Below are 27,527 nucleotides of genomic sequence, written 5' to 3' on the forward strand. Positions count from 1 at the left end.
ATACTAGATTACGGAAAATTATTTGTTAAATATACGTCCACAAGATCAATTAGGTAGCTAGACGGATAATAAAAACTCAAGGATCACGTACACACTGGTGGTGGTGGATAATGGTGGAAGACTGGTTTGCAGATTTATATGTAACCATGGCGCCCTTATGTTTCTGCATTTGTACAAAAACCTGGAAATCTTGTGTTAACTGGGATATTGGGATTAATGAAGGCAGGAATGTCAATGTTTAGATTTGCTGGCAGTGGTGACAGAGGTGGCAAAGACTCCTTAATTGAAGAGTGTGTGTGTGTGTGTGTGTGTGTGGGGGGGGGGGGGGGGGGGGGGGGGCAGGGGGCAACAATAGGCTATTTATAATTGTTTTGTTTCACAGTCAAATGTTTCTTCGCCAAAGTAAAATACAATGACTTACACAAAATAGACCTTCCTATTCACCCACTGTAAAATGTAAACCAACATTTCCAGCACAGCCTTGGGTGCCTCTACCGCAGCTTAGGAAACCCTTTGATTGTACTGTTTTTTTTTGTTGTTGTTGTTTTTTCCTAAATCATTTAATGACTGTATTGTTAATGTACAATACTGCCCAGGTTTAGACGAGCAGCCTTTGGATAACTGAATTTAAAAATGTATTGGCATGCATGGCTAATAATTATATCAACTAACCAATACATCTTGTGGATTGAGATGATTTAATTTTACACACTGGTGAACTGTGATTAACTTCAACTTTGTAACAATTTTTTTATTCACTAAGTAAATCATTTTAGACACCAAATGGTCATCTTAAAATAAGCAACACTCAGGCCTAGCTAAGAGAACACAGCTGCTGTCCTCTGCAGCTGCTGTCTTTCTGTGTGGTTGCCCTTCACTAAAGGGGTACACTGGGGGTTCAGTTTTACTGCCCAGCAAAACCTAGCCCATGATCCTCGTTTAAGGCCAAAATGGTTTTCTTCCACATTGTAAAAAGTGTTTCTTTACTATTTCATTTCTCTATCAAAATGCTTAATTCTCTGTATTATTTGACCCAATGCTGCCATAGAGGTATAGGTGACTTTTGGCACTTATGTTTTTACAGAGCATTTAGCATTATACGTATGTGTTACATGAGCTGGAATATGTGTTACCACATGTTAGAAAAACTCATCAATTTTAAACAAGCGTGTATTACAATCCCTGTTTTTAATACAGTAAATCATGTTTCATGCTGATGGTCTTTTTGTCCAAATTAGAAAATGGAATGAACCAAATGTTAAAAGTCACAATGACTAAGCAGGACAGTTGTTACTAGCAGACATATTTTTTTCTGTCATAAAAAATAGTGGCTGGAGGAAATCTGCACAGAAAAGTGTTTGGTGTTAAATGAACTCTTACAGTGCGTTGCAAGAAAGGCTGTCTTCAGTGTTTTAGTCTTGGGATGAGACTTCTCTTATTTTCCCTCTCAAGTAGAAAAAATGAACTTGTTTTAAGATACAGTTTGCATGACAAGTGAAATGTTCTTAACCTATTGGCAAATCTTGAAACGAGTCAGATTGTTTCACCTCAATATTTTTGTCTTTGACATTGGACATTTCACTTTGCATTGGCTGAGTGGTAGGAATGCACACTGGACAGATCACCAATCAATCGCCAACAATGTGTAACATACATGGGCCACTATGATGCTTTATTGTCATCACAGTAACTAAATTTGTATTGCACTGATGAACATCAGAAAGGGATGACACTAATGTATTTGTTAGACACAGAAAAAAGGATCATTTCCCAGTAACCTGCTTGATTTGTTAGAAAAACAAATGCATGAACTCTAGCACTGTTGATTTAACTGTAAGAGTAAACAAGGGTGATGTTTGCAGCTCAAAGTGCATGTAAAATCTCAATTTCCCCTGAGACAAAAACAGAGGAATCTGGTTTTCATGCTGGCGCTGCCTGGACCTCATGCCCAAACATTCAAACATCAAAAAAGATTTTCAGGAATTTCTACAAGAAACACTGATTAGTCTTCCACATCTGAGCAGGTAAACAGCAGATTTTAAATTATGGGTAGATTTAAAAAGGGGAGTACATTTCAGTAGAAGGCAAATTTTCTTTACCCTTTATTTCAGAGAGGTGCACCAGCACCGACCTCAACCCAGTCAGGCTAAACTAAAGCTTACACTGGAATGCCAGTTGCTTGAGTTGTTAAACTCTTCTTAAAATGTCTACAATGTAGAATGATAGAATAATAGATATGACTACAATGTTAAAACACTGTGAGAACACGTTAGTTGAATGACTCACTGAGGAATGTTGTAGAAAGCACGGTTACTTTATGTTCTACGGCTATATATTGCACAATACAGCTAAAATATATTTTTAAATAATGATAAAAAAAGGTTGTAAGGTTATATTTTTCAGTATTGTCCAATTTAAAATGTTATTATACATTACAACGAGGAACTTGATACTTACCAATGGCTTTACGCCAGTCGCTGGCTGGTGATAGATTATTTTGTTGTTAAACTATTTCCATATTCTCTGTCCTCTTCCAGTGACAAATTTGTGGAATTTAATGTTGATGTTGTGTATATTTATATACGTACACTCGTTAAAAAAAAAATCATGTATAATGCAAAATTCATAATTTGGATATTAACAAATTTGTTGGTTAATGGCATCATAAAGTTCACTATTTATATAAGAAAATATTAAAAGCAGGGAGTGTTGACACTAAGGCATATGTTGTTTTACTGAGTGCTGAACTGGCTTTAAAAAAATGAAAGATACATGTGTGCATGTATTTTTTTTTTTTTTTCTTTTGTAAAAAGTTAGCACAGTTTGTGAAAATCAATTGCAGCATACAATACTAGTTTCTGTTACATTAATGGCAATGTTGGGTTTTTCTTCAGTACAATGCACTGGAATAACTTTACAAGAAAGGAAGTGAGAAAGAGTATTTTGCTATCAACACATTGATGCTTCTACAACATTAAAAAATTGCTTTGTATTGTTTGAGCGGAAATGAGACCATCAAAAAGACAATCAGTTTGTCAATAGTTGTGGCCTATATTTCATGAATGCTTCTCTGTCAGGTGGGGGTGGAGGGGGTGGAGGGGTCAGGGTCAGGCACAGAAAGTAATTCCAGTCCATATGTGTGGCACAGCCTTCTCTGGCTTTTACCTGTGATGACACTGGTGTTAGAAAAGATAAATATGACATGACAGACATCATGACATCACAGGATGTTCCCTGTTGACAAGTGGTTGGAGTTATCAGTTTGTTTGTTTGACAAAGGAAAGAACACCAGAGTCTAAAGTATAATTTAGTGACTCTGAATGAACAGAGATGTGCGTGTTTGCAACAGGAATATATATGCACAGAAAATGTGTATTCATGGCAGGTGCCCTGTAAATCCATTCACTTCTGTGTTATCTGATTATGGTGACCTGTCCTCTGCCCTATAAAAGGAGTGGTCAGAATATAAATTCAGAAGTCAGAAGTTTTTAACTGTTGATCTTAAGCTGAAGAGTATTCCCATTTAACAAGATTCTCTCCAACAGATTTCACCTGCATCAATGAATGCGGCGAGGGAACCAGCCAACAGAACAATTCTCAAAGAATATCAAGATGATATTGAAAACATGGATACAAATGAGGACAGGGCCTTCTGGAAAAAAGAAGGTTAGAACAAAACTGGGTGTGGGAAGATAAGGACAAAGGAGAGTACAGGGTATGCTGTATGTACCAACTGATAGATGGTTAACATGTTAAACTGGCCATTCAAATGTGCTCTTTGCTTCTGCTGCTTGCTTTAGCTTATGTTACAGCATTTTATTGTGCAAACATGCCTGCTAAGTACAAAGCTGAAAGCATTTTCAACATCAAGGCACATTCGAACAGCATTTTACTATATTTAATAAATTGCAATTAAATGTATTACTAATTTATGAAATGTACTAATCTATCATTTTTCTCCATTTAACTTCCTGAAATTAGTTCAATTTGCCTAATGACAACAATCCAATATATCAAGAGTGCATAGTTTACTTTTCAGTGTTTGGCAGTTAGTTTCTTATCTTCCCTTTTTTATTGTAAGTTACACTGCCATTTTCAATGTGAAAAAATACAGATCATATTTTATCATATTCCTTATAAAGAAAGGGATAATTATTTAAAATTTTTGCTCAGTAGAGAGCACAAACCATTTTCATGTACTGTAAATGATTTCCAGTCCAGTTTTTAGACTGTGAAGAATCATGTTAATAACATTGCAATGTTTTAATTATTTATATTATGTAACAGTAGAAGGTTTTTTGTGACCCTCACCTGATTGCTATGTATAATATGTCCGACAACCATGTCCTTGACAGGGTAAATAAAACTGGTGCTCTCCTAATTGATAGCAATGTTTATCACAACATCAGGTACAGGAAACCATGAACAAATGGGTTAAATATAGAAATACAGGAAACAGGTTCCTACTTACCATTACAAAAATATCATATGAATTGAAATTTTGGCTTCAAAATGTTATGCAGCTCCTGAAAATAAAAACTATGTGAACAAGTGAGAGGAACAAGAGAAAAAAATTTGAGAGATGTACTACTGTAGAAGTACTGAGGGGAGTCACTGGAGAAGACATGTGCAGTAGATGAGGTTGATTCAGTTGTGCATTTATGAGCATCTGCTGACATACTTCCCACCACAGCTGTACATACAGTATGAATGTAAAATGTGTATGTTTTATGTATAGACCATTTGTACACACACACACACACACACATATATATATATATATATATATATATATATATATACATATTCATATATTTGTGTATCCATGTGCATGCATGTTTCAGAATCCATTCCACGACTGGGATTAGGACCCCCTGCTGGAAGATCGCTGTGGCACCTTTGCACTGTCCTGTCAGTGTCAGCAATTCTGTTGCTTGCTCTCATTATTACTGTGGCTGTTAACAGTAAGTACACAGCACATGAGGTACAGATGCACACCCAGACATGGGGATGTCGATGTCTCACAATACTATATATATATGCTGTCAGTTCAAAACATATTTTTATTTTCTGGGCACTTTTATGAGGCTTTAAAAGAGACGGAACCCAATATCTCAGTACGTAATGGAGGGTGATATACAGAGTAATATAGTCATACTACCCAATCAATACATTACACAGTCAGAATCATCACCTATTAATAAATACATACATTAAAAATACATTAATGAATAAATTATACAAAAGCAAATTGTAGCGTGTTCTGATTGATGGGAAAAAGTAACAACATTGTTAATATTTTGACATTGTTGTCATTATCGGTTCAGGGCTTAAAAATACGGACTAACAGTAGAGAGTAGTTTACACTACATCAGCATCTATTGCTGCTTATTACACATTTACTGACAAGGCTTGAAAGTACCTGGCATCTTCATTCTTTTTTGTAGATGTGAAGGTGGACAGGAAGTTTACAGCTCTGGAGAAGACCGTGGCCAACCTCAGTGCCTCAGTGACCTCCGTCAATTCCAAGATCCAAACAGGCAAGGTCAAAGTGTTTGATCACACTATAAATAAACAACTGTGCTAATATTCACAAGTTATCTGATTCAACATCTACTAAGCTAAAATGCTTTCAAGTCAAACATACTGTTATTCAACGGTTATTCAAAATGTATACTTATACAAAATGTATACTTTATTCTATTAAGTTCAATGGTATGGTTGCAGTCAATTGGAATTTTTTCAAGGAATAAATCTGAAGGACATGACTATCCCTTCATTTTCTATGGTATTGCTCAATAATCACACAATTGTTGTGCACTGTCTACCATATGAATGATTTTCATCTATCAGTTTACTAGAACTGAAAATTATTTGTTGTACAACATCCTCAGTGTGTTCAGGGGAAAGAACTGTAGCCAGTGCATGCTTTCAGAAATCTGGATTCATTGAGGGGTCTCCTCTATGATTAAAGTAAGATGTGTTTGTTTTAATTGTAGAAATGGAAAGACATTCCATTGAATTTTATCAAAAACACAAAATAGCTAACCAGAAAACCAATCAGGTTTGAGATACAACCTTGGGTGCCCTTATGCTTAATGAAATACTTTGATGCTATAAAGATGCTTTAAATAACTCAAGACCATGTTTTTATATTCAGCAAATACATTGTTATACAGCAAATCAATTTGAACATTTCCTGTTGGTAAAGTTGAAATAAGGTATTTGACCATTAGTTCCTTTTTTGTCAGTTGTTGAAAACAAATCTGTGTTATAGTTCCAGACCAAAATAATTTGTCCAAAGTTATTTTGGATTTTGTTGTGAATAATGTCAAAGGCGTGGAGTTTGGACCATTTTCATTATTCATGTAGATATGGCTTCCACTAACATAAAAAATAATCTTACTTGAGTCACATTGTGTTCTTGCACTATGTCATAATATAAGTTGTTTTTAAAAATAAAGCTCTTTTTTCAGTGCTTGTGAAAAAAGAACCCCATCTTCCCCATTCATTTTTCCATGTCATCTGTCTCTTTTTCACAAATTTTTAACTATCTTTAAGATATGTTAATAAATTGCCTCCTTTTTACCGTTAGCAAGGCTTTTAAGACTAAAACTATAGGGGTATATACACTGCCTTCAACTACCATCGTCCATGATAAATACCTGCAGAAAAACCTTCAGAAAAACCTTTTCTGAAATTTATGTTCATGAATACATTTTTTTCTCACCATGCCCAGGCCATTGTTTTCCCACATTCCATGGAAAATGCTATTGATCACTCTGCATTTAACCAAATCTAGCTGAAAATTCAGGACCTACAGTTATAAAACTTATTCAGTAATAGCATTTGTGACAGCGTTCACTGCCATTGCTGTTATAGCAGGGTAAATTTCTTATGATATTTATGTCAAGAAAATGATTTTATGCAGGCCAGAGCTGCTCTCCATCAGCCCACTCTCTTGCGTGCTTGCTTTCTATCATCACTATGCTGTAATTAATTATATGTTTTCACATGGTTTGGTTGTCTTTTGTTGTTTCTGAATTTTCTTATATTGTACTTAAATTTACAGTTTACTCCTATTTATTTACTACTGAGAGTATTGGCCTGTTCATAAGCAGTCTGAAACCAATGAAGAACTTACAGAGTCGATTGTTCTTTTCCTCAGGTGAAAATGTCCACTTAGAGATCAACATGCTGAAAGATTCATTGAAAACTGCTGTGCAGCAACTGACTACTCGTAAGTTCCATTTAAAATTTTGTCTTCTCTCTGACCCCATTCTTGTTTATTCCAGAATAACATTATGCTTATTTCCCTGCATTTGTGTTTCTCATCTGAATGGCTGATAATGAACTGCAGTCAATAGGGAAATGAAGAGAATGGATGCACTGGCAACTCTGACAAGTGAAATTTCCAAGATGAAATGCACCCTGGAAAAAATAGAAAAAAATGGTAGGTTTCTGAACTCTACAATTACACCATATAATAATAAATTATATCATATATCATTTATTGCTGTTCTGTAATTAACCACATGAACACTGGGCTAAAAAAACATGATTTTATTACCATTACAAATTCACTCACGCGATCTCTGTGAAAAAAGTTGGCTATATGATAACTAAGATAATTTATTCCTTCAGTCTGCTTTATTGGTACTTTTTAACCTTTGAACCATGGATAGTAGTACTCTGGGTAAGTAGAAATATACCTTAATTTAAATTGTTGAGTGAACTGGCCCTTTGAGTGAAGTCAAGTACCCCTTCTATAGGTTGCATCAGGGGCCACAGTAAACGTACCTTCACATCTAGCACTATAACTATGAATGATAAGGACAACAATAACCACACAAAGTTTCATGACCATAGGTCTATATTCTGTAACAATATAGTTCCACAATGTTCCACTGTATCATTCTGTGAACCGTCATTTTTTGAAGATGAAGGATGACCGTTTCACCAATCTCATACTGCTGCACTACCTTTCTAAAATAAAAAGTTGGCAAATTTTGGTAATTCAAAGACACCTTATACCTTGGTGTATCCCAGCACCTGCCCAGATGTCAGCCCTTTCTGTGGTTATAATTGGGATCATCCTTGTTGAACAAAACAACTTTCAAACTCTCATTCAAACTAGATGCTATACTGCAGTTTAGTAATGTATGCGGGACATCTGGATGTCTGTCATGGAATGAAACTGTCAGTTAAAGATTCGGCACAAAAAAAATGTTCTGTTTAGAACTCACCTTTGATTGGCTGAAGGCACTTTATTGGAGTGCCTGCATGAAAAAAATCGCTCTCTCTCTTAATATATGACTGTTAATCAACATGGTAAAAAAACGTTTTGCACTACCCTTAAAAAACATGATAACTTTGGCAACACACAGCAGAGACATGGTTGATGGAAGTATTTCATGCACATGTCACCAAGTATAAAGTTTTAAAACCTTTTAAATGGACATGGTACAGGCAATATCCACTAAATGACAAAAAGTATCTGGACACCCCTTGGTCTGTGGCTGTTTTTCGTGGTTTGGGCTAGGCCCCTTCATTCAAGGGAAGGCTAATTTTAATGCAATGACAGTCTAGATGATTCTGTGCTTCTCCAACAGTTTGGGGAAGGCCCTTTCCTGGTTCAGCATGACAATGCCCCCAGGCACACAGCGAGGTCTATATAGAAATGGTTTTGTCTAGATTGGTGTGGAAGAACTTGACTAGCCTGCACAGTGCCCTGACCTCAGCCCCATCCAACACCTCTGGGATCAATTGGAAAGCTCACTAATGCTTTTCTGGCTGAATAGAAGCAAATCCCTGCAGCAGTGCTCCAATATCTAGTATAAAACCTTCCCAGAAGAGAGGAATTTGTTAGCAGCAAAGGGTAGACCAACTCCATATTAATGGCAATAATTTTCGAGATGTTGGATGTCAGGTGCCCGCATAACTTCGGCCATATAGTGTATATGACAATGTAAAAAAGCACTTCATAATCTACTTGTTATATTGCTTTTGCACAAAAGTCACATCAGGTAGTCTGTTTAGCTAATCTCTGCTTGCCATTTGACTGCTTGTGCTCTCCAGTCACTGGTGCAGGCTGTTGTCCCATCGACTGGCAGTTCTATGGCTCTGGCTGCTTCTTCTTCTCTGAAGAAGGAATGTCTTGGGACTCTGCCCGCGACTACTGTAGCAGTATGAGTTCCTCACTGGTCATCTTGAAGGATACGGAGAAGTGGGTATGTGAGAGAAATAAATAAATATAATATAAATATTTTTATTTCCAATAAATATATTTTACGTGTTGGGTAAGTGAGAAGTTTTAACTGCTGATTAACTTAACTTGTTGTATTCAGAGTGCCGGACATTAAACGAGGGTGTTGGCTGTTAAAACTGCTAGATTCAGATAAAGTTAAACATAATTGACATAATCCTCACTTTGCCCACATATCACTGGTCTGGATGTAATTACCCTTAAATTAAAGCTGACAGTCTGCACTTTAACCTCATATTCATGGTTTCATTTTAAATCTAATGTGCTGGAGTACAGGACCAAAACAAAAACAAAATAATAAGAATAAGAATAATTGTGTCACACAAATACTTATAAACTGTACTGTTTTGGCATGTATGCCTTTAATGGCAGGTCATTTGTTTTTATGATGTGTTTAAAATGGCTCCTCAAATGACAAAAAAAGCAGTTTTGGCTGACTGACTGAGACTGAATGGCTGACTGCGTCTCTGACTGACATGTATTCTATCCTTCCTGCTGTGACAGGATTGGGTAGCCCAGAGGACCATGCCAAGATACTACTGGATCGGACTTACAGATGAGAGGACGGGAGTGTGGGAGTGGGTGGATGGCACACCGTACTACATGAACAGGAGGTGATTGTTCCGGTCTCACCGTTGTCCTCCACGTTCTCCCATCTTGCCGATTGTCCCACTTTCCACGGCCTTGACACCATTCAACATAGCTTTATTAGTTCTAGTATTAACTAATTTATCAATTTGTATTTATAGCTGTGCTGTAGATATTTGTTCTATGCAATCTAAGCTTTCAAAGTGCAGAACACATCTATCTACAAGATACATTGTACTTTGCAAGCTGCTTCTTATTCTCATAGTAAATGTAAAGATGATTTTCACAGACAATGATTTAAGCTTTTGTAAAATTGAATTATCTGTGTGCTTTCTTCTGCTGCATTTTTCAACACAAAAATACCATCTGCATCAAGTTCAACATATTTTAAATCAGATTGGTTGTCATATTTTCATAGTATCTTCTGCTTTGAGATGTTTGGCAATATGCCGTATACTGCCGTCCGTGCTGCAAAATCCCAGAGTAGCTTGTTCATCACCAAAAATGTCTGTTTGCTTACAGGCAGTGGAAACCAGGCCAGCCAGATGATTGGACAATGCACGGTTTGGGGGGAGGTGAAGACTGTGCCCACCTGCACAATGATGGCAAGCTAAATGATGACCACTGCTCCCGCAAATATCGCTTTGTATGTGAATCCTTTGTGATGGCAGAACCTGCAGAATCAACAAGGCCCTCACATTGAGGGAAAAATAAAGCCTGAAAGAATGTAAGATGTATCTCAGATCATTGTGACGCTGCAGCCTCTGATATGCTAAGCACATGGTGTATGAGGGGAATACAAGTAGAGGTCCTCTCTCCCAGAAAATCACAACCCAGCTGCTACTACCACAGGTCACCAAAATATTACATGGATTTTGAATGAATTCAGAGCCAGGACAGTGGCATTTGCTCCATTTTTAATAACAAACGAGGCTCCCATTGTTCTTTTGTCCAGTGCTAGATTTGTACTTCCTCTCTTCCCCCACGTCCTTTCTTTAAAACTGACATATCACAATAACAGGGGCACAGTTTCTAACTGAAAGCTTGATACACGCATCATCATTATTTTATATGTAGCCCAGCCCAGATAATGAAGCAGCAAAATTAGTAACATACAAATATATAATAAAAGACACACAGTGAAGTTTGTGACTGGTCAACAGCCCGGAGTATGATGTCAATTTACAGTAATTATTCAAGGTCAAAGGAAAACTTGATCTAGATTTTCAACATTGTTGCCATTGCCATTGTTGAATTATGTATTTATGTTTGGCCTGCAAAACTCTCACTGGGAAAGATTTGTAAATTCTTGGTCATGCTTACCCATGGAGTTGTCAAGATATTCCAGACATGATTTAAGCTGGAGCATTGTGTCAATATTACATTTTTATTCTATGTATACATTTACTGTACATGTCATTTGATTGTCCTATTTTTGTGAGAAATACCAAGACCCCATTATAGAATATTTACTTCTGTATGCAGATTAATCTCCATGTGTATTAAAGGCACCAAATATTTCTGCATAAATACAGCTCTGAAGAGCAATTTCATTTTACGATAAGCAGGGAAGCCAGTTTTGATGTAAGTGTAATTGCTCTTAAATTGACAGCTTTTAAACAGACTAAGAACTCATTTAAAATTAACCATATTATACTGTATTTCATAATAATCTCGTTTTCAAACAATGTGAAATTGCATGTGTAAGACAAACTTTATGGCCTTTACTTAAAAAAATGTTGAGGTAAAATATAATAATAATAGATGGATGCTTTGTAACCTGAGGTTACTGATTTATATGGCACTGAATGTATAAATAAGAAAATTTTCGAATTTTCTCTGGCTTTCTTGTCAGATGATCCAGCCATGAAAATGAAGCCTAAATTATGTTACTTCCTTCATTATCAATAGGAACATTTAGCCCTAATTGGATTGGCACATTTTTAACTATCTGTTGTGTTTTTAAATGGTACAATGACTTTTCCATGCGCAATCCTGAGAAATAAAAATGTTTCTTAGTGGGGAATTATGTTTGAATGGGGAGACACAAGTGACACAGGGGAGGAAAACAATGACATAAGGGCTGCATTAGTAGTGGTTATGAAGTTTTTTGTCCATTACTACTGATACCTTAACCAAGATCTTCCTATTTCAGGCAGACTTGCTGACTTATCTCAAACTTTACCATTAATATATTGAATATCATTAATATATTCTAAACAAGTAGTATTAGAAGGATATTTTCCCAAAATACCCTTGCTTGTGGGGTAATTTATGCTAAACACATCTATGTTTTTTCGTGTTAATAGTGCAAGTGCCAACAGGTATTTTAGCCATTACCTCATGATGCTAATCGTTTAGATAATATTTTGTTAAAGAATCTCCTTCCTTCTCATAAGCGGTTTGATATTTAGAACAACAAAAATCAGAGGAGTGAGCAAGACACAGTGGATAAACTAATACCGTTTGAAACATGACTGAGATAAAGCGCCTGGTGATGCTACCCTGACCCAGCGCTTATTGTTTAAAGAGGACAAAGTGCTCTTTTTGACACAGAGTCGAGTCGCAGCTGTTGCTGAAAGCAGTCTCGGCAAAGAACATCAGCCCTTCAGCAAACCTCTCTTTTTTCTGACAGTATCAGCACTGATCAAGTCCTATGTAAGAAGGAAATACATTTCGGAGGCGTAAGAAGTTAGAATTTGGATGTCATTAAAATTCATCTCCAGCCGCGACGAAAGGTGCCAACGATCCACTTCAGAGCTCGGTCTACATCTACCAGCTGAACTAGAATTCCTGAGTTATGTAACGTGTCCTAAGTCAGCTGACTGGATTGAAAGGGACTGGAAAACCTTATAAAGAAGTGGGGTTGAAAAAAAATCTGATATAAAAACAACAGAAACGCGCGCCCACGCGTATTCAGAATATTTAATTTCACTTTAAATTTAATTTAATGTCTTTCTCTGCATCACTGGCTCTTTGTCGGTTTGGGAAAATAAAAAGTCACTTCATACTTCTATAAGCCAACTAGCTTAACGATTCTGTGACTATTTTGTCTTAATTTGTCAAAAACAAAATTGCCAATTGCCGATTTATTGTTTTATGTATTAGAAAGCGTTAGAAATTGAGTTCAGTGGCAAGAGGATGCTGAATTTGAATAGTCCAGACAGCAATTCTTTCCAGGACCCCGTGTCACTCAACGTCGGCGGAGAGGTGTACACCACTACCTTGGACACGCTTACACGCTGCAGGGACTCCATGCTGGGTGCAATGTTTACTGGGCAGATCCCGCTACTCCGAGACAAGCGAGGCAACTTTTTCATAGATCGCGACGGAAAAGTATTCCGTTACATCCTCAACTACCTCCGATCGAACAGCCTTGACCTACCAGATGACTTCAAGGAGATGTCGCTGCTTAAGCGAGAGGCGGATTTCTTTCAAATACGACCCCTGCTGCACGAGATACGGCGCTATGAGTCTGGACCACAAGGGGTAAACTGGCGTAGTGCAGTGCTCAATACAGATGTGGACAGCCAGGTACGTGTACTGCACTTCAACCTGAAACGCGGACCAGAGAATTACGAGTTGCGTTCCTGCGCAGTGCGTGTTTACTCTGCCAATGTATTCTGCACTTCATGCGCCTTCATAAAGCTACTATGTACCCGTTTCTCGTACCGGACGCGGGAACGTACCGCATCCCCGCAATCCAACGAAGAAAAGCCAAACTATCTTCGTATGGAGTGGGTTCCTCGGCCAGAAGACTTGCCCCAGGACCAGTACGAGAAGAACAGCTTCCGAGAACTAACGGTTACATCCCAGGTGACATCCCCCGCTACCTCGCCAACGTCTGTAATCCCAGACACTCGTGCGTTCATGGAGGAAATGCTGAAGGTCTCCCTGTCTGAGGGGTTTCGCGTGGACTCAGTCTTCCCTGATCCGTCAGACATCCTTAACTGCCGGTCGCTGCGATTTGTTAGGTACTAAGGCGCCTGATATTGACCCAAGGAAGGATAACAATGTTTACATCTTATTATCACTATTTTTTCGAAGATAGTTACAACTTTAAACAAGACCGTTCTAAATGTGTTTACAGCAACAATCTGATCCTGAAACACGGTTACAAAACGTGACTAATAGCCTAACAGTTGTAACAATTGCAGAGTAATACAGATCTCAGAGTGTAGCCAAGCTGCGTAATTTTTTTTCTTCTCATGGGAACCTGTCTTAACGGTTCCGACCATTATGAAAGATTTTCAACGGTGTTCGTAGTTAATGTTTTGCCAGTCAAGTGTCCTTGAAACCCCTTTTGTTTCAACGTCTTGAATTTTGTTTAGTCCTAGCTTTCTAATTTGTTTGTAACAAGTATTCCTATTGCTTATATCCCTGCACTAGGACTGAACTGAAAGGAAAACAAATATTTCCTTCTCACGAGGCCCACCATCTCGTTAAAATTGAGAGCCAAATTGATCCACGGCACCTACTGAAGGCTTGAGTGAGTTTGGACGCAACTGACAGTTGAAATAGGTGCAGCACAGAACAATTTTGACAAATTGGAGTGTGTGCATGCCAGACATTCTTTTGTACTGTATTCATGGCAGATTTAGAAACATCAGAAGAATGCTGGTTGAATGGTATGCCAAATCCATGCTGTTGCGAAATAATCCATTTGGTTTTTTTTCTGCATTGTATGATTCATTGTATGTAATCATGTATTGTAAAGCGTCTTTGAGACTATGAAAAGCTCTATATAAAATAAATGTATTATTATTATTATTAAGGGGGGAAGTATACAATACAGTACAATACAAGTATTTGTCTCAAACATTATGAAGCTCAATGTATGTTTCATAATGACTGCTGGTGGTAAAGATAACATAAATGTTTGTTTGAAAAATGGTCAGAAGCAAGAAAAATTCCGGAGTCTTGATTATTTTCGCAGCTGAGCTGGCTCCAAACTTTTATTTCACAGTAAGAAAGATTGACAGCTGACATCTGCAGTTGACAGAAGAGAATAAAAAAACATTTTGAAAATGGGAAACAACAATGGAGAACAGAAAACAGAAAAAAGCATTAGTGATACTATGTCCTCAACATAAAATAGTGTACCTCTGCTATTTAGTGAGATTTCTTTCCAGATCCAACGACATACAGCTGTAACAACCATTGCTTTCAGTTCCTTAACTAAAAGAGAATTCCCTTGGCATTTGTCACCCTCCCCCAGAAGAATAACACCCTTAATGTTGTTCTTAGGGATCCTTGTTTTCAGTCACTGGACTGTAACCACTAGCCTTCTAGACAATAGACCCCCCCCCCCCCCCCTTAATACCAGGCAGCCTCCTGCCTCTGTAGGCCAACTCAATTCAACACGCAAACACAATTAGATCAGGCAAGATATACATAGTATAAACTCTACGCACTTTAACAAATGCAGTGCATTAGGAAAAAATAAGAAAAGTGGCAAATAAATAAGGCTTCAATAAATAATAGTATTAGAACAGCAGGGAAATAATATTACTATGTAATAGTATTATCAAATATTAAAAGAAAAAACAAAAGTGCCTTTGTAGTGCTTTTCTCAATAATTAACCAATATAAATTAAACCTTTGACAATTCTACTTCCCAACATCTTCCAGGATACCACAAGTCTGAAAAAGGCATTCACTAAAAGCTGATTATGGCAGAAAAAATGTTTGAACTTCTAAGGGTATAAGAGCCTCTTTTGAGACGTGGGGTTGTAGTTTTAAACTGCTTGGCACAAATAAGTCACAATTTAAACATCAACTTGGGTTTAAACAAAAATATTCACAGAAATGTTTGTAATGGACTGGAACAAAATTGCATTTATAACTGGTTATAAAACTGTTAAATGTGTGCTACAATACTGTCTTTGTCTGGGTTCCCATCCCGAAACGTATCAGCTGCCCTCTCAATCTTTCAGGGGAAACGCACGGGTCAGCACAATCTCCACTCTGCCGCTGCCCAGCTGACACACCTCCAGTACACACACCAGCCTCTTACCGGTCAGCTGCGTCGCCATGGCAATCAGATCAGCTTAAAAAGTGTTTATATTGGGGGGGGGGGGTGGGAGAGATGAAGACAACGTGTTAGTTGGTGGCCCTATACTTCAATCCACTGCCAACTCCCAAACTAGCAAGAACAGACCATTCTTGGTGACTAATTGGCATTCTATACAGTACTAGACCGGGACACACAAAACCATTGGTCCTATCCTTAATTTGCTCTGAGTTTGCTTAGAGACAAGGCAGTGAGGCACCTTTCCAGCCGTCAATCACACTGCGCATAAAAAGCTTAGGTAAACCCGTCACCATATTTCACAGTTTAATGGCAATGGCAAGGAATGCAAAATGGTGTCGGTGCATTTTGCATTTTTCTGTGATCAGTTTTTTGTACTTTTGAGACAAATAAAGATAAGCTGTGGGGCCTACTTACAGAATTGCTCTCGTTTATAATGCTGACTGATGTCTGCTGTGTATCTCGGTGCATCCTGTGGCCATGTCTTTGCATCACAATGCTTCAAACACCACCATCACCTTTCAGTTTCTGACCCCACACTGATTACAGCTGAGACTGCTTCTTCCAAAGTGTGCAAGTTCTTATCCGACAGGACCAGTTCATCAGCCAGTCCATTTATTCAAACTTACATGTTCACCTGACCGTGAGAGTTACCGTGGCGAGGGTACTCACAGGGTGCGGGAGGGGGTGCGGAGGGAGAGAAGCCCCCGTGGGACAGGATGGCCTCCCAGCTGTTGACGTGCGGGTGGGGGTACGGGCGCCAGTGGAGGTTCCCCGGGGAGCCGGGGAGAAAGAGAGCATCTACCATCCCACCGTCAGTGAGCTCTGTAGCGAGGGAGGAGGAGGAGGAGGAGGAGGAGGAAGAGAAAGAAAGGTAGAATGAGAGAGAACATAAGCGGCATTCAGAAGATTGACGAGGAGAATGTGAGCTGAAGAGAAAAGTTGAAAAGGAAATGGCAGAACAGGAGGAAAGCGGGAGTTTGCATTATGGGAGAGACTGAAATAAAGGCCACTGAATACTGGGGCAGAATAATGAATGCAGGTTGCCCCACTGGCACCATTCTGGTCTAACACTGCGCTTGGCACAAAGAGAAGGACAGAGACACAAAGCACACTGACAGAGACAGACAGACAGCACAGTGACGCATTCTCTCCCCTGCCAGCTGGGTAATGGTGAAGCCATTACATTTCAAAGAACTCCACTGTGGGAGAACCAAGAGTACCGCCGACTGCAATGTGAGAGACTCTGGAGTTTTCTAATCCAGTCTGCATACAGGTCTAAAACATCACAACATTTGTTTATACATTTTTTTATTTTTGGTTTTGGCAAAAAGTTGTCCCGCTTCTGGTTAAGTCTGTCAAGTACCCTTTGAAAAAGGGATGGCATGTCAGTGGGACTTCCTGGTTAAATATTGGGTGCATAAAATGAACAAAACACCCAGGGAAGGAAGGTTTCAGTTGGCAGGGTAACCCTCTCCTCATTGTTCAGCAGCAACTGTGCATCCATTAAACTTAATGTTATTGTCTAACACCAGCTCTCAAAACTGTAATGACAACTTTAAAAGAGAGTGCTTTATTACAAAAACTAAATATCTTGGTTCCTTGCTATAAAAATCAAATATACTATTATCTCAAATGGTATGTCACACTGCACAACCACAACCTCAACAACCATAATACTCTGCAACAATGTTTGAAATATAATGAAAAATATAATGAAATATACTCCATCTGCTCACTAACTTCAGCGGGGTAGTGTCAATGCATGTGAGCTGAACTCCATGTGGTTGTGTTATTGACAAAAGGCTGAATGCAAAATGCATTATAGGGGGAGGTGGTGGTGCAGACAAGCTGTGCCTGAGGAGCAGGAGGAGCCCACCTCTGAGAGAGAGGGTGTAGTGTCCGTCGTAGCAGTCCGCGGGCGCGAAGGTGCCCAGTTTCCCTTTGGGCAGGGTGTCCTGGAGACTGGCCGGCTGGAGGCCCACGGCCGCGGCCTGCACCTCCCGGCGCTGGGGGCAGAACTGCCGCGGTACGGTCTCGCTGGCCGCCCGGGCCAGGCCCAGCGCGGTCCTGCGGGGGGAGCAGGGGCTGCTGGGAGCAGTGAAGAACGACGCGGCCGAACCGCTGTCTTCTTCTTCGTCGTCGTCGTCGTCGCTCTCATCCTCTACGGCCTTATCGAGGAATTCCATTGAGGCATCCCACAGGCTGAAGTCTTCCTCGCATAAAGGGACAGGGACAGATGTTAAAGTTATTTCTGTGCTTAAAGGGGTCATAAAAACTCATAGCCAAGTATCCAGTCTCCATTTGATAAATCACGTACAGTAAGTTCCATTTTAAAAAAGTCAGATTCTATGTCTTTAGTATGAAGCAGGATAGCATAGAAGCTGTAATCGTAATGCTACCAATGATAATGAACAGGACGATAACTACCACTTGTCAATTCAGTCTGGGTCTCACCTCTGTCTGCATCCTCCTCAGGGTCAGTCAGTTGGGTGGAGTGGAGTGGCAAAGGTAGTCTAGAAGCACAAAAAAATATTAAGCAAAAAAGAGAGCGTGAGAATACAAAATCACATGCACACATTCCAGACCCAGGTCTTCATCATCATCATCATAACCTTTATTTAATTCTCGAAGGTACAATTGAGGCCCTCATTTTCAATGTAGCCGAGATTACAAAAAACATTTAAGACACAGTAAGTATAATAAAAGTTCACAGAATATAGCAAAACCAACATAGTATATAATAATAATAGCTAGAATAAAATAAAATAAAATAAAATAAATAAAATCAAGCACAGATAAGATCAAAAACAGATACAATCAGAGAGGAATGTTCAAAACCAGCGATCTAAACTGCCCATAAATTGGTAGAGAACTGGTTTTCAGCTATTGTTGAAGCTCATTCAAACACATCAGGTCAAACACATAAGTATTTGTATTTGAGGTGTATTTTATATATACACCTCGTATATATGTATATATGAAGTTGCATTTGTGATTTATCTGAAGCATTTTCGTGTACATTGCTGAAATTTTTTTTTAATTTTGAGCATTTCAAGTATTTAATCTGAAAACCCAATGCTCTCAAATACATATTCAATATTTCACAAATACCTTTAACATACAAGTGCAATAATTTCAATAAGTGTTTTTCAAAAAGAGTGAGCTCCATAATGTTTGGGACAAAGACATTTCCTTCATTTGGCTCTGTACTCATCCATTTTAGATCTGTAATCAAACAATTCACATGCAGTAAAAGTGCAGATTTTCAACTTTCATTAAAAGGTATTTTTACACATTTTGGGTTTCATCTTGTAGAAAGATCACAGCATTTTCATACATTTCAGGGCACCAACATAGCTTTTAAATTAGCCTGTATTCTGCGGGCAAATGTGGGAAAAGTTGAATTCTCTATTAAAAAAACAGATGTATCACGCAGAGCCAGACAGACACCTTTTTCTGGGAGGTTCTACAGTGTGGAACAGTCTTCTCTTCGCAGACCTGCCGCTGCCTAAAGGCCCGTGCCTGAAACGTCAATCAGAGAGCTAAATCAGGCCACCGGCCAATAATGCACACCCAGGCTTCACACATTTCTTCCTTACCACAAATAGCACCGTAATTCAAAACTGGTTTTCCTTACCGCACCCTGAGCCTGGGAGACCTGGGGCTAAGAGTGATCGAGGAGGGCGGGGACGGACGGGCGACGGGCGCTCTGGAGCAAGTAGAAGAGGCGGAAGGCGACCAGGCCGTCCAATCCGTGAGAGCCGAACAGCCCTCCTCCTGACATTGAGGGGACAGGGATAAGGGCGAGACTCTGGCCGAACAAGCATGTTCACAGACTTGAAAGCTATGTGCCTTTCCAGTCATGCTCATAAAGCCGTCTTTCATAGATCCAGGCAGAGAAAGCACGTGCTGTGTGAGTGCAGCTGTAGGTCACAGGATACAAACATGCGTCAAACGATATGCAAATGCAACTATTCTTTACAAAATTGTGTCTGTATGACCGAGGGAATGCATGAATGTGCGTGACATTATGCTCATGGGTACGGATTGGCAGAAACTAGTGTGGGTAGATGGAATGTGTACGTGCACGTCAGAGAGAGAACATGTCTGTACATCGTGGGCATTGCTGGATGCATGCATGGGGCGGGTGTGTCTGCGGGCCCACGGAATAGGGAGGAGGGGGTGGGGGACGGGCTTCCTCACCTCTCCAGTCCTGACGTGTGACACAGCACTCACGGTGGCCTGGATGGCGAGCGTGCGGCTCTCTCTGTACTGCAGCTTCTCGGCCTCCCTCCTCAGCTCCACTCCGGTCACCAGGCCCGGCTCCCCTGTGGGACACAACAGTCTCACACCGGCCAGGACAGCTCAAGCCTCTCACAGGTAACAGGGATGGGGATTTTCCTTTTTTTATGTTTGCAGATCGAGTGATCACACAATGTACTCCACTCCAAATAGGGTGGGGATGAATCTATTTCTAGAACGATTTTAGAACATCTTGGCCGAGGCGGCACCACTCGTTGTATAGAAAATGCATGCATCCATAACTATGCACGTCAGTACCAAAGTTTTTTCATAATAAAATATTCTGAATGCTTAACCTATCATGTCAATTAACACAGTGTCAAATATGATACAAATTATTTATTCGCAACTCACAAATATTGCACGCCCACAAAACCTATATATATAATGGCTTGGCTGAATCACCCTTATAAAGTTCAATCAACCTTATAAATTAATGTGCATCGTTCTGACTCTATAAATAAAGTGGAGATTTGCAAGAGAAAGCAAGCGAGCTGGCCACCAGCCCAACGCTGGCAGAGAGTGTGAGCAGCATAATCTTTCATGCTGCATCTAATCTGTGCTGAACAGAAATCTGCGAGATAGGCAGCGATCTACAGATAAGTGGTTACCATTTCTGTCCCTCATGTACATCTCCAGAGAGACGGGAAGAGGCGGATAGGTGAAAAATCCTCCAATCACAGCCTTGCTGAGCGCTCTGTTCTCATCCACCGTCTGCAGCCATTGGATGAACTGCCTCACGGGGCGGAGTCGCCTGTAGGGCATCGTTGAGTGATGGCCGGAGCCTGAGGGCAGAACGCAATCAGTGAAAGCGGGCTCGCCGCCACCTTCTTTTTAATCTGCGGTATTAAGCAATGCTGGAGCCTACAGCGATGCAGTTACCGCCACAACGGCAACACCGGTAACACTCGCAATACCGGTAACACCTGTAATACTGGTATTCTGTAACTACAAACCTGTGTGAGCGCTGACGCTGCAGGTAAGTCCTCGCTTTGTGTGACGCAAGCAGTTGCCAAAGAGAGCTGAAATTAGATTATAGGCCCACTGTGTAGTAATTATTGACTATACAGAAGCAGCCAAAGCCCAGTAATAGCCCAAGCCCATCGGACCATTCTTGATGCTGCGGGTAGCCTATCAAATTACAAGTCTTCTGATCATGTGAGCAGATGTGGGGTAGCCTGACACGGTGGAGAATTGGATTCCCAAAAAAAGAAGTGACTTCTCAAATATGGCAGTCAGTGGCGACTGCTGAGCTGACAATTGGCGGGCGGAAAACTTCGCCTTAAACTGATTATTAGGCTTGACCTGTTTTCAACCATTTTCCTTGTTTAACAATACAAAGATTAATTCACAACACACCAAATACCATCAGATGTAGCCAGTTCTCAATTAGGCCGAGTAATGAAATTATTCTTATTTGCATTGCAAAATTGTGCACATTCTATCAATATTATTTAAAATTCTGGATACATGTACTCTTTGTTCTCCGCACTTACACTGAAGAGAGTATTCATGGCAAAGATCTGCAATGCACAGATTTTGTCATTTAAACAATCCTGAAGTGCACATTCTGAAAGCCTTTACAACAGGTTTTGCCGAAAACGAATGCAGCAGTTGACAGATTGTATCTGGTGTATGTTTTTTGTTAAATGTATTCACTAATTAAAACTGATTTAAAGTTTGATACCAGTAATACCAATGTCAATGATGTTCTAGAGGGAAATAACACCAGTGTCAAATTAACAGCACTATGACAAGCCTGTATCAGCCTCTGCTAATGTTTTTACCGTGGGAAAATGTGTTTCCCGGGTCCAGCTGAGCCACAGTTTGACCTGGTGCTTTTCCAACAGTTTCGGCTTTGAGGTCAAAGTTTTGGTGGACATCGCCAGAAGAACACGTGACTGCAATCCCCAGTTTACACTGTGACATTAACATTAAAACTATCAAACACTATTTCAGGCTACATCCTGTCTGCGATAAACACCATCAATCATAGTGTTGTCATTCGAGGAACAAGGAGTACACATTTGAGTAAAAAAAAGGATTCATTTGATCATGGCTTCAGATATGGAAATATCTAGCAATCCTTTTTCCCAAAAAAGCCTTGTGAGATGAGGGAACTCGCTGAAAAAGCAAATACCATTTTCAACAAAGAATCCACACTAAATTTCCAGAAAATGAGAGCAGACTAGAAAAATCTTTGCCCAGAAGGACATGCAATGGTTTTCACATAACCTTAAGCTCAAACATAACATAACATAACCTAACATAGGTAACGAATACAGGCCATTCAGCCCAACAATGATTGCCATTTTCCTACCACTAAAATGTACCTCGTTTTCAGTTTACCTACAGCTAGATAGTGTCTAGCACAGTATCAGTCTGGTCTCGAAAACCAGCCAGAATTTCTGCCTCTACTAGATGACCTGGCAAATGTATATTTATGGCATAATAATAAAATGTGTGACTACACATTTAAAAGCATGATTTAACCCATGGAAACAGTAACAAGATATAAGTAGTTATTCAGTTCATTGAAATATAATCACTTGTATGGTGTTGAGCACAATAACGACTGGAATCTATGTCAATTTTAAAAAACTAACATCAGCCTAATTACTGTATAACTATTTGCAATGCAAAACTAATTTAAAACACAGTGTGCCTTTTAAAGGTACGAGATGTCAATTCTAAATGTGAGATGGCAACACTATGAGTTTTACCTGTGCAGTACACCTGCGTGAGGCTCGTATTGGTCAGGTACTGAAAAGATGTGGTCCTGTCAGGACCGACCCTCATCAGCTGGACATTTGTGCACACCATTATTGCCACTGAAGGGGGGAAAGGAAGGAAAAAGGAGGAAGAGGAAGGAGTTAAAACAGCTACACAATAAGCCAGGAGACACTCAGCCGAGGCATCACACAATAATAACCAAGTGACAGAAAATCTAAATACTGCAATTGTCATTGTTCTGTGTTCCCGTCTGTCTTTCCCTGTTGGGCCGCCAGATGGTGGTACTTCTGTTTTGTGTCCTGCTCCCCCTGTTTAATTGTATTATTGTTTTCAATTGTTCAATTATTGGTTCTTGGTTGTCTCGTTTTCCCTTCCCTCTCTGTCGCCTGATTGTGCATTGTGCCCTGCTGTGTCTCGTCAGTGTCTTGTCTATTTAAGTTCCCTTCTCCCGGACTCAGGTGCTGGATCCTTGGTTGTGTTTGGTTATGTGTGCTTCTGCCCATGGTTCTGCCCTGTGTGTTCCTGCCCATGTCCTGTTTTCCACGTGCTTTTGGATTTTCTGGATTTTCTTGGTTTCCTGTGTTTTTTTGAAGTTTGTCTTTGTGTTTTTTGAGAGTTGCCCTGCGAGGCTTTTTGTTCCCTGATTTAGTTCCTGTTTGTCAAGTAAAGTCTTTGTTCCTACCATTTGGAGTTTTGAGTTTTTTCCCCCCTCTGCGTTTGGGTCCTAACCCCCACGTATCCTGACAGCAATACTGTAATGATCACACACAGCAATAAATTTTATCTACTGGAAAACACTGTCTTATTAATACCCTGGGGTTTTTTTTAATGCCAGTCAGTTAGATAAATGGTCTTACTTGGGTGTATGTTAGAGTGTATCTCTGGCTGGGAAGTGGAGAAAAGTTTCACCATTACTGGCTGTTCCGTGGTCCCATCCTCCAATTGCAGCCACCGGTATTCCCATAATTCCACCCCATGTCTGTCTGTACAAAGACAAAATAACAGAATTATTTTGTTAACTGCCCATTCCTCTATTTATTTCAATTCCTTTCTACCTCTGAACCCAAGAATGCATTGATTTTCAAACATTTTTTATCCCTCTATCTCCATCTCTTACCTTTGTTCCTGGTGCGTTCTGGTCGACCAACAAACACCACTAGACCAATGACATCACAAGTACTCCCCACAGGACAGGTCACAATCTCTTTCCTATGAAAACAAACCAGAGCTCTTTTAATCCTTTGCGCTGTATTAAACTGGAAAACAACATAATAATCAGAAGGACCAGGAATAACACATTTGATTAGACAGCAGTGAAATGTAGAGATGTGCCATACCCACAGCAGAAGGTGTAAGGGTTGAATTGTACAGATCCTTGAATCTGCAGTAGACAGTGTCAGTAGAGATTTACCTACCTGCAGTAGAATGTCTAAGGGGTGTGAATAGTGCAGCTTCTTGAATCGCCAGTAGATGGCGTAAGAAGAGAAGTACTTACCCGCAGCAGAAGTTGTAAGGGGAGTGAGGCAGATGCCACTGTGGGAGGACATCTTTCTTTGGGATTAAGGAGATGTCTGCTGAAGGATTCCTGGAGTTCAGGCTGATCTCTGTGGTTTTGGGTGCCAAGGAGAGAGTTCAATATTCTGACAACAAAGAATCAACCGCACCATTGCATTATGTAACTCTATTTAAAAAATTAATTAATTAACAGTTTTTAGTAAACCCTGTGGAATAATTTATCTCCCAGTCCCATAACATGAACATTCACCACACTGAAAAATAAATGGAAAAAGACTTTCATTATCAATGGTTTTAACTTTATTTAAAACATGAAAACAGTTGGTGACTTTTTATGCTGACTTTGTTGTAGAACTGGCTACGCTAGCAACACCTAGAATTCTCACTTGGATTGTAATGAGTGGCAAGCTGTACCAATATCATCCTTTGCATTCTCTCCTGTCCTGCTGTTGTAGCTCTCCTTCACTCTGTAGTGGGCCAGCCTCAGGGTGGATCCAGGGTGTACAATGCGATACCAGTCCATACAAAGGGTGTTCCACAGAACCACAGAGGCTTGGCCCGATCTGTCTGCCACCTCAAACACTGCCTGAAGAAGGGGTGAAAGGAAGACGTTGAGATGGAGGGGGTGGGAGAGCAGAAAAAGGAAGTAAGGAGGATGAGTTGGAGAGAGGGACACACAAATCATAAGAACATTAAAATCTAAAAATGAAATTCAAACTGTCATACAATCAAACCAAAATTCTGAAACATAAGTTCAGACCCAAGAGCCTTTGTAAATATAAAAGGGCATGGAACCTTGTAGGGACACTCGCAGTTACTTTCTGCCTTTCCGTAATAGAACAGCCGAGACTTGTGCAGAATCCGGACGATGAGAATCCCCTTGATGACCCGAGACCTACACAGGAACGCCTGTCTGACCTCTCGTAGGGTGACCGTAGGCTGCAGGTCTGTATCACAGAGAGGAGATGGTGAGCTGGTATTACTCCAGGCAGGATACGCTCACTTTATTGTCAATTCGCCAGTTAGCTGCGATGGTGGGGTATTATTTAAAAACCACAAGCTACGTGGTAGGAGAGGTGCAAATGATACGTTTGGACTTTAGTAAGACTGATTAATGAATGGCACAAACGAATAACAAAGCAGCGTATGTCTACCTGAACGTTAGATACAATGCAAGCTTGGCATTTCATTTTCACCACAACTCACAGAAACCAACGCCTCACGCCATAAATATACGATAGGATACGAATAAAATGCAGCAGCACATAAGCCCGGGTCGCAAGCGGAGCAGCGCCACCGGAACCCTCAATAGAATAGTGAAATATTACCGACTGCAGCGCGAGCCAATTTAACTAACGTTTAGGCAGCAACCCATGCCACATAGTTAGACAAAAAGCAAACCTTCGGTCTCTTCGCCAGAGTCTGATGATGATTTGTCTATGGGCTCCGTTGGGGCGGTGTCTTTCCACATTTCACCGTAATAATCCTGGTTATTCCACATAGGAAGGTATGAGCTCCTCTTGGCCCGCAACGGGAGGAGACTGGGCCGGTTGTCTCCCTCTAGCCCAAACCACGGAAGGGCATCTATGTCAATCCCACAGAATGCCTCGAGACCAGCATCAAAACCGGCCTCCACATCCACCTCCAAATTCATCACCCGATAGGTAGGACATTCGTCTCCCTCATTCCTTCCCTCCAGCCCAATGACGTGAGAAAAGGTGACATTTCTGAGCTGGCAACCACACCGTAGTTCGTTCCTCTCGACTAACGGGTTCAAGCCTGGGTGAATGGTAACCCGTAGTTTACAGTCGCCATCGCTCACTGTGGCATCGTAAAGGTTATCTGAGGCGTGAATAGCTTCGGGGAAAAAAATCCCAAACCCCAAGTCTTTCGCATAGCGGTCAATAGATAATAAAAAGAGCGGCTCCCTGCATGTTTTGGCACTTTCAGAATGAGAGCAGCTTGTGTTTGGCCAAGAGAACGTGCGTTGCAGCACACATCCCGGACGACTCGAAACTGCAACGGCCATCTTGGCAAAAACAATAACATTGCGAAGCACTGTGGGAGTGTACGTAGCGCGCTACCGTCAATTCGCGTAATACTTCTGAAACTGGTGGTGCCTAATTTTCCACGAATTTTTACCTAAAAAAACAGACGTCTTATAGTTTAAAATATTCTTTGACATATTAAGAATATATCGAATAATTAAAATTCTTTGAATAGGACGGAGTGTAGCACAGTGGGTAAGGAACTGGGCTTGTAACCGAAAGTTCGCAGGTTCGATTCCCGGGTAGGACACTGCCGTTGTACCCTTGAGCAAGGTACTTAACCGAAATTGCTTCAGTATATATCCAGCTGTATAAATGGATACAATGTAAAAATGCTATGTAAAAGTTGTGTAAGTCGCTCTGGATAAGAGCGTCTGCTAAATGCCTGTAATGTAATGTAATGAATTTAAAAAAATAACTACAGTACTGTGCAGAAGTCTTAGGCACCTTAAAATTATAAATATGATAAATAGTATATATTTGGTCTTAGATGTTGTGGCAAGTTCTCCAAAATGCTTGGAACAACCTACCAGCCGATTTTCTTATAAAACTGCAGGACAGTGTACCTAAGAGAATTGATGTAGTTTTAAAGGCAAAGGGTGGTCACACCAAGCATTGATTTTATTTAGTTTTTAACTATTTACCGCTCTTTATATTATTTTTTCGATATTTATAACCTTTCATTTCATTATTTTTGAAAGCATCTGAGCTATACAGCATTTTTTTACAGGTGCCTAAGACTTTTGCACGGTACTGTATTTATACAGCACATGTAATACATTAGACTACAATAAAATGAAATTCAGCGTAGCCTACAGTTGGTTTTATTATCCAGAATTATGTTCCGCATTAGGAATTCTCCACAAACATCATGTGATAATTGCACAAATCATTAACAGTGGGCACTACTTGATGCATTTCAGTTTTTTAAAATTTATTTTAACATTCCGGTGTATGCATATTTAAATCATATTTATTTTTGTAATATTTGCTTTAAATATGCCTACTTTCAATATTATTAATTATTAATATTTTTTGTGGA

The 27,527-nt window shown here is 39.9% G+C and overlaps 3 protein-coding genes across 4 annotated transcripts; 2 read left to right on the forward strand and 1 right to left on the reverse strand.

The window, feature by feature from the left end:
* Positions 1–1,866: 1,866 nt before the first annotated feature.
* asgrl2 (asialoglycoprotein receptor-like 2) lies at positions 1,867–10,584 on the forward strand. The gene is made up of 9 exons (XM_035408010.1): positions 1,867–2,024; positions 3,546–3,666; positions 4,845–4,964; positions 5,448–5,540; positions 7,169–7,240; positions 7,361–7,453; positions 9,079–9,230; positions 9,770–9,879; positions 10,376–10,584. Exons 2-9 carry the CDS (start codon positions 3,561–3,563, stop codon positions 10,554–10,556), a joined length of 927 nt encoding a protein of 308 aa, XP_035263901.1. The 5' UTR covers positions 1,867–2,024; positions 3,546–3,560; the 3' UTR covers positions 10,557–10,584.
* A 1,829-nt stretch (positions 10,585–12,413) lies between these two features.
* On the forward strand, positions 12,414–15,289 carry LOC118224098 (BTB/POZ domain-containing protein KCTD21-like). The gene has a single exon (XM_035411288.1). The coding sequence runs from the start codon at positions 12,995–12,997 to the stop codon at positions 13,832–13,834; it is 840 nt and encodes a 279-aa protein (XP_035267179.1). The 5' UTR covers positions 12,414–12,994; the 3' UTR covers positions 13,835–15,289.
* Positions 14,778–26,493, reverse strand: si:ch73-71d17.2 (RPA-related protein RADX). Of its 2 annotated transcripts, XM_035411286.1 has the most exons (15): positions 25,839–26,490; positions 25,233–25,384; positions 24,852–25,023; positions 24,418–24,526; positions 24,040–24,131; positions 23,780–23,905; positions 22,913–23,020; positions 20,801–20,974; positions 20,091–20,215; positions 19,525–19,664; positions 19,338–19,409; positions 18,342–18,400; positions 17,764–18,096; positions 16,557–16,709; positions 14,778–15,902 (listed from the first exon to the last, which is right to left on the reverse strand). In XM_035411286.1, the coding sequence occupies exons 1-15, from the start codon at positions 26,464–26,466 to the stop codon at positions 15,778–15,780; spliced, it is 2,568 nt and encodes an 855-aa protein (XP_035267177.1). In that variant the 5' UTR covers positions 26,467–26,490; the 3' UTR covers positions 14,778–15,777. The 2 variants fall into 2 exon arrangements, with proteins under 2 accessions (XP_035267177.1, XP_035267178.1); XM_035411287.1 differs by lacking the exon at positions 14,778–15,902 and having other exon boundaries at positions 16,559–16,813; positions 25,839–26,493.
* Between the last annotated feature and the right edge of the window lie 1,034 nt (positions 26,494–27,527).

The sequence above is a fragment of the Anguilla anguilla genome, chromosome 3 (genome assembly GCF_013347855.1).
Source record: "Anguilla anguilla isolate fAngAng1 chromosome 3, fAngAng1.pri, whole genome shotgun sequence".
NCBI classification, from domain to species: Eukaryota; Metazoa; Chordata; class Actinopteri; order Anguilliformes; family Anguillidae; genus Anguilla; species Anguilla anguilla.

Coding starts and splice junctions, on each gene's coding strand:
- asgrl2 (XM_035408010.1), top strand. CDS start 3,561: ATGAATGCGGCGAGGGAACCAGCCAACAGAACAATTCTCAAAGAATAT. Junction 7,241..7,360: donor TGTGCAGCAACTGACTACTC/GTAAGTTCCATT, acceptor AATGAACTGCAG/TCAATAGGGAAATGAAGAGA. Junction 9,231..9,769: donor TGAAGGATACGGAGAAGTGG/GTATGTGAGAGA, acceptor CTGCTGTGACAG/GATTGGGTAGCCCAGAGGAC.
- LOC118224098 (XM_035411288.1), top strand. CDS start 12,995: ATGCTGAATTTGAATAGTCCAGACAGCAATTCTTTCCAGGACCCCGTG.
- si:ch73-71d17.2 (XM_035411286.1), bottom strand. CDS start 26,466: ATGGCCGTTGCAGTTTCGAGTCGTCCGGGATGTGTGCTGCAACGCACG. Junction 24,132..24,417: donor CCTTACAACTTCTGCTGCGG/GTAAGTACTTCT, acceptor TTGTTTTCATAG/GAAAGAGATTGTGACCTGTC. Junction 16,710..17,763: donor CTACACCCTCTCTCTCAGAG/GTGGGCTCCTCC, acceptor CCCTCGCTACAG/AGCTCACTGACGGTGGGATG.